At 39.5% G+C, this 10,695-nt stretch overlaps 2 protein-coding genes across 2 annotated transcripts; one reads left to right on the top strand and one right to left on the bottom strand.

Annotated features, from left to right (window-relative positions):
* The first annotated feature begins 215 nt into the window (after positions 1–215).
* C1GALT1C1 (C1GALT1-specific chaperone 1) lies at positions 216–1,175 on the top strand. Its single transcript, XM_010187708.1, has one exon. It carries the CDS (start codon positions 216–218, stop codon positions 1,173–1,175), a length of 960 nt encoding a protein of 319 aa, XP_010186010.1.
* Positions 1,176–4,431: 3,256 nt separating this feature from the next.
* Positions 4,432–9,992, bottom strand: MCTS1 (malignant T cell amplified sequence 1; the record flags this gene model as incomplete). Its single annotated transcript, XM_010187707.1, has 5 exons — positions 4,432–4,656; positions 6,761–6,828; positions 7,880–8,013; positions 9,042–9,139; positions 9,840–9,992. Coding segments are annotated over 5 exons (535 nt in total), but the record flags the coding sequence as incomplete, so codon positions are not given.
* Between the last annotated feature and the right edge of the window lie 703 nt (positions 9,993–10,695).

Raw genomic sequence — 10,695 nt, 5'->3', positions numbered from 1 at the left:
CTCCCGCGGGCGTCTGTCGTACCGTTAGCGGCAACGGGAGCCCTGACTGGGAACTTTCTTCGCGTCAGTGCTCTCCCAGCAATGCTATCCCGGTGTGCAAGCAAAGGGAAATGCAGCCACATTCAGAAATTGTAGAATGCGTAAAAACTGTACGGAGTCTGCGGTAGTAGACTTAGCCCTGTGAGTGCTTACAGTGTGTCTTCTTTCTAGGAAACATGATTTCTGAGAGCAGCTCCTTCATGAAGGGTGTGGTGTTAGGAGGAGCCTTCTGCATGTTGGCTACGCTCCTCGGACATATTAAGGTGGGCCACAGCACTAAAGCGCATCACCATGAGCATCATCACATCCAGGCTCCCAACAAAGAAGATATCTTAAACCTTTCAGAAGCTGAACGTATGGAGCTTAGTAAAAGTATCCGCATTTATTGTATCATCCTTGTGAAACCAAAAGATCTGGGGCACTGGGCTGCAGTGAAAGAGACATGGAGCAAGCACTGTGACAGGGCAGAGTTCTACAGCTCTGAAAATGTCAAAGCATTTGATTCTGTAGCCCTCAACACAAATGATATGTGGGTGATGATGAGAAAAGCTTTCAAGATAACACATGAACTCTATAAAGATGAATTCAACTGGTTCTTCCTTGCATATCCAACAACATTTGCTATTATTGAAAATCTCAAGTATTTCCTACTGCGGAAAGACCCCTCGCAGCCTTTTTATATAGGCCATACTGTGAAATCTGGTGACCTTGAGTACGTAGATGGTGGGGGAGGAATTGTCTTAAGCATTGAATCACTAAGACGCCTGTCCCGTGTTCTTGAAGACTCTGACAAGTGTCCGGAGCAGGGAGGTATGATTTGGAAACTTGCTGAGGATAAACAGCTAGCAATCTGCCTGAAGTATACCGGAGTGTTTGCCGAAAACGCGGAAGATTCAGAAGGAAAAGATGTCTTTAACACTAAATCACTCGGTGTTCTCATTAAAGAAGCGATGTCTACATCTACACCTGAGCAGTTAGTGGATGGTTGCTGCTCTGACATGGCCATCACGTTCAGTGGACTGGCCCCAAACCACATGCACGTGATGATGTATGGTGTCTACAGGCTGAGACCCTATGGCCACACATACAACGATGCACTCGTCTTCCTTCCACCTGAAGGCTCAGACAACGACTGATGTCTCTTCAGTGAAGACCCGGACCCATGGAGTCAGCTCTTCTCCTTACATGCATTTGTACTGACAGATTTGATTTTGGTACTGGTGTACACTTTTTTTTGCACTTTGAGATTTGGTAAAGCTCTTACTTTTACATATGGAAGGAGAACTTTTTTCCTAAATCTTTTATACAGAAATGCTTCTGGCTTTTGACAGTGCTGGAATGAAATAAGTTGTTTATGATAAAAGGAAACTAAGTTTATATGGGGGGTTTGTACATGTAAATATTTATTAATGAAAACTCATATGAACTTTACTGTTACAAATATATTTTTGCAGAATTTGGATTATTTCAATTCTTCCAGGCATTTCTAGAATGTCTTTATATCTTTCTAAGATGGCCCAATAAAACTGACTACAGATTCGGTCTCAAACACTAAGTTCAAGCTATTTCCTTTACACTAAGCTACACGATAGCTTGAGCTATGCTGTTTATGCAGCACCTATGGCTTTACGTACACCCTCCAACCCAGCGAGGAATTAGCAGGAAGCAAGCTGACAAAAGCGATCTGTTGGGAAGTTGCAGCAGAGTAATATCTTGTGACCTTTGCTCTGCTGTTTCTAAGCAAAGAGATAACTATATTTGAATACATATTTACACAGGTAGCGTGTTAGCACAAGAGTAATTGTTCATTTAACATTTCACTTCATATATAAGTGTGTTAGAATAAAGGTTCTGTATTATTTTCACTCCTTTTAGTGGTGCTAATAGTGTTTACAAGGAAACAGCTGGGTACCTGTCAATACAAATGCAGATATAAAAACAGGTACTTTTAACACCGAGATGCAGAAAGCAACACATTCTTGTACTTCCAACCTTTACATATTATGCAAAACAGGTTACATGCACAATAAAGCAATATGCAAAACTCCCCAATACTGGTTGGGGGGGTGGTGGAGTGTGGGTTTTTTGTTCATTTGCATTTTCTTTGTGTTTTTGGGATTAGTTTTGGTTTGGGTTTTTTTTTGGGGGGGGGGTTGTTGTTTTTTTTTTTAAATTGAGCTCACTTGAAATCAGTTTTATACAAGTTACCGTGTCACACTCCCTTCCAGTCACAGCAAGTGGAAATAAACAGCACTTCAATATTTACTCTGACCTGACTTCTATGTTTCCAAACTTAAAGAAGGACCTACAACTGGTCCATCTAGGACTACAACAGGCACTGCTGGTACTGCAGTATCCATAAAAGACCTGAGAAGATACCCTGTTATCTCACCTTTCTTTAACAGACCGTTGGTAATAGCTCATCCTGTCCTGAGCTGCAAGTGAAACAGCTGCTTCAGAGCCATTGAGAATATCCGTATCTTTTTTATTTTAAGCATCAGGTTCTTCATTTTTTAAGAGTGGTAAGACAACTGCTCAGATGACCATGCAAGCTATCACAACTCAGCTGTTGCAGAAGGTGCACCTTGTCTCACCTTTTGGACATTCTCCTCCTCCACAGGGCTCAGCTGACATAGCAAGACAAACATATGCATGATAGATAAAAGATAAGCTGCTATTTTTCACAACATTTTGCTAAATTGGTATACAAATTAATGATTTGACTTATATCTTCTTACAGAATAATTTTTTTAAAGGTTAGATCCACAGTTGGGAATATTCCCACAAAGCCAGATAAAGAAAGAAAAAAAATGTATTTCAGTGGTGTTTCTGATATTAGACAGTTCTGACTCCACTGCAGCAACAGCAGTCATAGGGCAAGTCAAGGAAAAAGAATGGAAGTTGACAATTCAAGCCAGAATAAATCTCATTTATCCCTGATTTGGAAGGTATTGTAACACAACGGGGGAAGCAAGATGGAAGGGGAAAAAGCAAGCCACAGAAGCCAAGACTAGCTCGTTTAATGCAAAACAGAACCACTGAAGCACAAACCAATTCCCCACAGCACTAACAAGACATTAGGACATTCATAGCATGTCCTAGCATTTAAGATGCATTAAAATGTCTGTTAGGATTCTGAAGGGAAGGTTCGACCAAACTTTTTTTCTGCAGCCCTACTGTAATAATCACCTTAGTTTTTGTCTTCCTACATTAATAAATAGTTTCAGATTTACCCTGATATTTTCAAAAGTACAATCTTGTAAATAATTTTACAGGAGAAATATAAAATTAGCAGATATCAGGTAACACAGTCTGTCTCTGCCTTAATTTGACTTTGGAATCAGCTGGAGAACACCTCTCCCACTATGTTCTGTGAAGGTCCCAGAGTGGAGAATGCGGAACCGAGACAAGGCACTTGCATGCAAAATTATGCTCTGCCATTATAAAATACAAGTGTTAGAATAAAGACTTGGAATATTAATAAATGCTTCCAAAGACAGAGTTGTGAGTGGTAGATATTAAAGTTTCCTTAGTTTATTACATGATTCCATGGCACAGGCTGTTTTCCATAGGCATAACTTTGGGTATGCAGTCACTGAACAAAGACTTGGATTATCCAGACAAACACGTGGTGCTCTTTATCCCATTCTGTAGATGTATGTACACATGGCAGTGTGCACAAGCTGAGATCTCTTTTGAAGTTCCACCTGAAGAAGCTGCTCCTGGCTACACTGATAACCATGTTTTGCTATCGTGCCTTTGTTAAACAGTGATTTTGTTTCTGCTCCTAAAATAAGGCGGCATACAGGGAGTAGAGCATCAGGCACCAAGTTGGCACACGCTCCATCTGGAGTATGCCCACCATTACCATAAGGAGAGCAATATCAAGCAGTGTTGGCAGGTAGAAATTTGAACATAGGTATATTCTTCAGATATGAACTAGCATAAAAGAATTTCTAGTCCACATACCAGTTTAAGTTCATAAATCCTATACAAATAAATGAGTATCAAAAAAGAGAAAACCCATAAGTAAAATACTTAAGTTAATGCTGTTAATAAATAAAGTTAAAAAACAAATGTCAAAAAAACTGATTTCTCCACATTCAAGAAACAGGTAGACTAACGATGTTAATCAGAAGAAAAAAATTGGAAATGTTTCAGAGGTTTTATAAACCGTATTATATTTCACATACACTTTATATTACTCTTTTAGAAGAGCATAAAAATGTAAACATTTCTTGGCTTTTTCCTCCTTTTTGTTTGAAATAGTCTACTCAGCGTCCGTGCAGGACCTTTCCATCAGATATCTTCAGTCACTGAAGACTTCGGTTTAAGACAAAACAAAAGAACTGTAACAAAAAAGAAATCTAGAAAACTATTGTAGCCTAACAGTACTTTCGCATTCACTTGATTTATTTAGCATAGCCACAGAACAAAATAATTTGTACATTCAGTCACATTAAAAACAAGGAATTACAAAGCAGTCCACATTTAATCTAAGTGCATTCCTTTGGAGTAACACAGTTCCTTTTGTTTCACTTGTATGTCTTCATATGCCAAAGGCCATCATTTAAATAGTGGATGTTTTCAATACCAATCCCTTTGTTGACCTTCTCACTGTAAAGGAAAAAGGTACAGAAGTATTAGGTAGGTTAAATACTAGAGCAGTAGGAAATACAACATTTAAAGTAGAAAATGTAGCATTTGTCAACTGGAAGGGGAGAAACCATCATCCACAAAGTCATCATCTTCAAGAGCAGGTGAACAAGAAACATTTGTTATTACACATACCCACAGTGCTGAACGATGAGACGAGAATATTTGCCTTTCACGTTTTGTCAACAATGTTCCACAATGTTTTTAACTACTCTGTGGGAGGCAGTTCTTCAGACAACACTTCTGCTACTGTTCCGTTTTAGCATTTCTCTATCAAAGTGTCACAGCAGGTGTAGGCGGCTGTCCCCCTCCGAGCACAGGAGGCAGTGTAACACGGCTGGAACGTGATATTTGACAAGTTCCAGTTTCAAGTGTGCCACTGACACAACCAGATGCAGTTCACTGCTAGTTGCAAGGCATCTACCCACCAAAAGAATTATAAATGCAAAATTTATGTGCCAAGGACTTGCAGCGCATTACAGACATACTATCCCTCTGTATCTTTTGAGTCGTCATCTTTTTAAAATGGTTGTTTCATGCATCTGCATTAGATTTGTCTTAGTCTTTTTTCCAGTATATTATTCCATGGAAAAATCTAGTTTTGTCACAATAAACAAGACAAAGCTCATCATTCTAGGCCTAAGAAAAAGTTTCATTCCCCTGGAGAATATATTTACTGTATTTACAGTAAGTGTTCCATTACTTATACAACTTGTCCAAAAGTAATCGAGAAGGAAAATACTACTGTAAATTCCATTAATACATCGTGTATCGCAGTCACATTAAGTAGCTAAAGTACTGTTTCACAGTTTTCTGTTTTAAACAATATCATACAAAAAACATGTTAACGGACTGCATAGACCAGTATCATTCCATTTTGCTCTACACCTCATGTTGTTTCTCGCAAGACCAGGACATTCAGCTGCAAGGCTGCTGGATTTTGAGGTCAGGAGGATAACCTTGGTTTGCAGTGATCAAAGCAGATCACTGCAGATGCAGGACCGGGACACGAGTAACTATTCTGTCCACCTACTCTTGAAGTCTTTCGAAGGCACTATGCAGAACCCTGAGAAATGTAATTCCCCAGCAGCTACAGCATGTCCAAATTCAGGTTGTGGCAGACCCAGTCTCCTGTCACACATTCCCACCTTTCTCCCTTGTGGTACTGTTACGACTCAGTACCACAGAATGGCCCAGTACAGAAAATGATCCTGCTGAGAATTATCCCCACAAGAGAGTGTGATGTTTTCATCAAAATCAGCATCCTCACCCACACAAGTGCTAGATAGGGCCAGAACCAATGCAGCCCAAACTTGCCGGGTGCATCTTACATCCCGTTTCAAGACATCATAGAACTTAAAATTACAAAGTGGTTTAGCTGCTTATAATTTAGCACTACCTGCATGCTAATAACAACTAACATCCATTTTGATTTTCTGACTCTCTTTCTTCTCAAATAGTTTTCAGTTGATGTTTGTCCCCTGAACAGACCTTTACTTTTCCACAAGAAGCTTAACTGAGCTCATAAGCACATCAGGCAGGAAAAGCCGCACGTGCGTACAAGGTAAAGAAAAAGAGAAGGCCACAGAGGAAAGCCCAGCTGGTCAGCCAAGTACCAGCAGGTCTTTAATCTCTGCTGTCCCTGCAGACAAAAATCACTTCAATGTTTACAACTCCTTCAAATCCAAATTACATCTCTTGCCAAGCCCAGACAGTAAGTACTCTGTGCAGCTATTTCTTTGTTCAGCAAGGTCTTTGAGAAAGTACGATCACAAACAAGAAATACTAACATTCAGAGGCAGCACTAATGCTGTGCATCTTAAAATCCATATTCACGTGAGAAAACTATTTTGATTCTATTTGGTAAACACACAAATAGGGAAGATGTTCCCTGCTTCCTCTTCTTTCCCTGAAGATTTATCAAAATGAAATCTTATAAAATTCTATACTTGAATGACATATGCTGCAACAGCGATGCAGTAATCTTTATAGTGGTACTTATATTCCAAACTAACATAGGAATAACAACATGGAACAGGTTATATTCAATGTTTAAAACACTTACATGTCATCAGCTGACATCTTCATTACTCCCACACATAATGCATGTTGTTTTCCCTCTGCCATTATTGCCTACAAATTACTGCTAAGGAAAATAGACTTTTTTAAAAAACTATTTCAGAAAAGTAAAAGCAAAATGAGGAAACTACTTTCCAAAAAGTTCAAAAATCCCATGTTGAACTTTACCCTTTTAGTAATTGTAGGGTACTAGCTCTTAAAGAAAAAAAAACACTTGCTGCACTTAACAATTGAATTAGTGCGTAGAACAAAGCATGTATTTACAAACTGTAAACGGCAATTACAGAAAATTATCTCCCGGCACTACACTCCACTTCTTCCTTTGTGCCCAACACTGAGAGATGATAATTTCGCCCTTCCTGTAACAAAACTGCAACTGTATGTGGGGCCATTTGCAATTCCAAGGCACAGAAGAATTGAAACACAAACCTCAAAAAAAGGCTGAAGTACTGAAATTGGACTTGTCCTTTTCAAAGCTTAGCAACACATCATGCTAACCGATCTTTTCCTGTAGCATCAAACTAACAACAAAAGCAGCACAGCTTGGTATTATTAATGCTGTATTTGCTCTGGGTTCCTTTCTCAGTAATATAATAAGCAGGAGTAAATTAGCGTACTTTCCTCATTTTACATATGCTAATTTCATCAGACACACAGAGCAAGTCCTGACTACAGCAAAGCTGATCTTAAACATCTTCCCAGATTCCCTAGGAACAGGAGCAAATTCTTCTATAACTGAAGGAGATACAAGATTGACTGAAGAGGCAGGGGACAAATTACTCCGTACCTCATCTAATTTTACAGTTCTGCATAGTATCACAAAGGAGCTCCATTTATCAATTAGATTAGTAGAACAGCATTCTACGCAAGAGCACGGCAGGAACAGTTATTTGGTTTGGAACATCGCCATAATTAAAAAAAAGAAAAAATCAATAACAATTTTAACCTTGCCAAATAACATCTGAACCTTTGCAGCTCTTTTCTAGTTATTCCATGAAATATCATTAGAATCCAAAGCAATTCAGATTATGATCAGTTGAGAACAGAAGAACAGAAGTTTAACTCATCTCTCAGCAAGCAGTAATTCACAGTTAAAGAAGGATACAACAACAGTATCAACGGCAGCAGGGTAAAGTTTTGCTCCAGGAGACGTCAGGCCAGGGCACATTATATTAGCTCCACTTAGTACAAATTTAATGGCTCCTTTATCAACCTGTTGATGTGGTAGAATAAATGGGTCTAGGAGGGGAAAGTTACAGCATTACAATTAATATAGTAAGATGACAACACAAGTAACTCATTATCAAGTCAGTTTAGATGGGGCGATTAGATATACAGTGTGCTGCAAAGGTGGGAAGTTCGAGAAACTACTGGTAATCCAGCGCTAGGCCTATGCCTTCTGCATACTCATATAGTCACATACCGAGTAACAATTTTAACACGTTTCCCCAGTGAAAACAATCACACAAGTGCTCTCATACTAAGAGGTCTTAAAACCAAGGGGTCTTAAATGCCTGAAATTACATATATAACCTCTTACATGAAAAAGAAACAGTTTAATGTTAACAGGACAAAGGCAAAGATGGAGAAAATTCATGAAGGCTGTCAGTTTTCCAAGCCATTCTTCAAGTGCATTCACCTTCCTGAAGTGCTTCAGACACTGAGATTTGACTGAATAACATCTTTAGGACAGCTACACTCATCTAAATCAGATTAACACAATCAAGCAGAACAGAGAGAACAGCAAGAACAACAATGCAAGAGATTAAACTGGAAAAAAGCATGCAACATAAATTCTTACAGAAGACAAGCATACATTACATCATTAAACTCACGATTAAAGAATATTTTTTCTAGTAAGAACCTACAAGTATTTGGAAGGAAGCAAAATAGGGTTTAAAGGAAGACTTGAAAGAACAGAGACAGAGACTCACAACAGGAAATTTAGATCTCTATCCTAGGGAAACCTGGCTAAAGAATTTATGTAGACCTTTGCACAATTTAATTCTCATAAATCAAAGTTTAGACTGTTTAACATATAGCATTACAATGCTTATGGGGGAAGCAATTCATATATACAGGCAACTGAAATAGCAAAGCAATACATTACAGTTGAGAAGATATACTACATCTTTTAAGATCTATTCTGGACTATACATTTGCACGTAAGAAGCAAGTTGTTTTTTTTTAATTCGGTTCTACAGAAGTCCTGCAGAATCATTTGCCCACCCCTCTCTCCCCACCACTGCCATCCTCTGGAAACTTACATTTGTGAAGCAATCTTAGCGTTGGGTAAAAAACCCCTTCTCTTTGTCTGAAGAAGAGCAACTCCCCATTCACAGTGAGGATTTCTATATGTTCATGACTGCAAAATTAAAAAAAATTAAATTATTCTGACAGCTGCTTAACCCTTTTATAGTTGAAATGAAACATTTCAGAGTCTAGTCTATCTTGGCATCTAAGAATTAAGACAGTCAATTAGCAAGAAAATTTAAAACTATCTTTTTATGCCTTGTTCTTCAGCACTGGCCTCCCGCACACTTCCTTCCCCTTAAAAAAAAAAAAAAATCTACAAACACCCAGCTGATCACAAGCTGCATTTCTTTAGTTTTTTTAATGCAAGACAAAGAGCAGACAAGAAGGAGACAGCAAAAATAGACTACTCTCTATTTAAAAAAAAAAATCTAGATAATATATGGAAGCCCCTAAATAGTAAAAAAATGCTACTGGAAGCCATCCAAATAAGTTTGAGCTTCCACATCCATAAAGCTGAATGCTTCCCTTAAACAACAGGCTGATCACTGGAGAGTGCGTGAATGTGTTGCACAGTTGCTATTAGGCAGCATTTTTGTTTTCCTGAAGCATCCTATTAGCGCCCCTTCAAGAGCAAGAGAGCACGTGCCAACTTTCTGGTTTGGTCATAATGTAGACTTTTATTTACAATAAACAAGGTACTTCTCAAAAAATACTAGGTTCTTCTACTATACAAAATAAACACATAAAGGAAGCAATCCAAAAGGACTGAAAGCACCCCGGAAGCAAAGGTTAAGAGAAACAAAACTTACCATCTTACTATTTTGACTGGGTCTTTCTTTGGCATAATTTGGTTTAGCCATGGTTCAATAACAGGAAACTGGTCTATCAGCTGATTCTTAATACCTTTAATAACTGAAGTCTTCAGCTGGATGCAGTTTGATACATTCTCCTTTTCATCAAATCTGTCAAGCAAATGAATGTATATCAGAAGCACGCGATTCACTGCCCCAAAGATGCCGTATCTCAGCAGCATTCTTCAGAAGTGCTCATAAATTCTCTGTAACACCTTAGCAGTACCACATCTGTCCAACTTTCAAATCTAGGATTTCATGAGGCTTAAATCTATCCCCTAGGAACATCGGGCTGGGGGAAGGCAAGGGAGCTCCCACCAGTAGGCTGTCTTTGTCTCTAAACTTTGTGTACATCCACAAAACACATACATGTTTTCAGTCTCACAGAGGCACCTTGGCACACAGCGTTATTTCATCCAACTCCCAGAGCAGACCTTGCTGGTAACACTAACACCTACAGCCCCATTCAGATGTATGGGTGAGACTCGTTTCACTCCACCACAGACATGAACTACGCTTTGCACCACTCCGAAGCTCGTACAAGTTAATGACTCAGCTAACTTCTTGCGTTTCTTTATTTTCAAAAGCAAATGCCCAAACAACCTAGGCCAGCGCGCCTCGGGGAAAGCTGCGGCTGCGGGGCGGCGCTGCCCGCGGGTAAGGGCAGGCTCTGCGCCCCAGGAGGCCGAGACGGCCACGGGGGCTGGGGGGCCGGGCGAAGCCGGACGTTCCTGAGCTGTTCTCAACCTCAGTCCCCGAGCACGGCCCGGCCGTGACGGTTTTGCGGACGCAGCGCTGAGCGTGAGCCGGCAGG

Source organism: Mesitornis unicolor, unplaced genomic scaffold (assembly GCF_000695765.1).
Source record: "Mesitornis unicolor isolate BGI_N332 unplaced genomic scaffold, ASM69576v1 scaffold4487, whole genome shotgun sequence".
In the NCBI taxonomy this organism is placed as follows: Eukaryota; Metazoa; Chordata; class Aves; order Mesitornithiformes; family Mesitornithidae; genus Mesitornis; species Mesitornis unicolor.
Note: the sequence above shows the minus strand (reverse complement) of the source record. Positions and strands in the feature narration are given on the sequence as shown.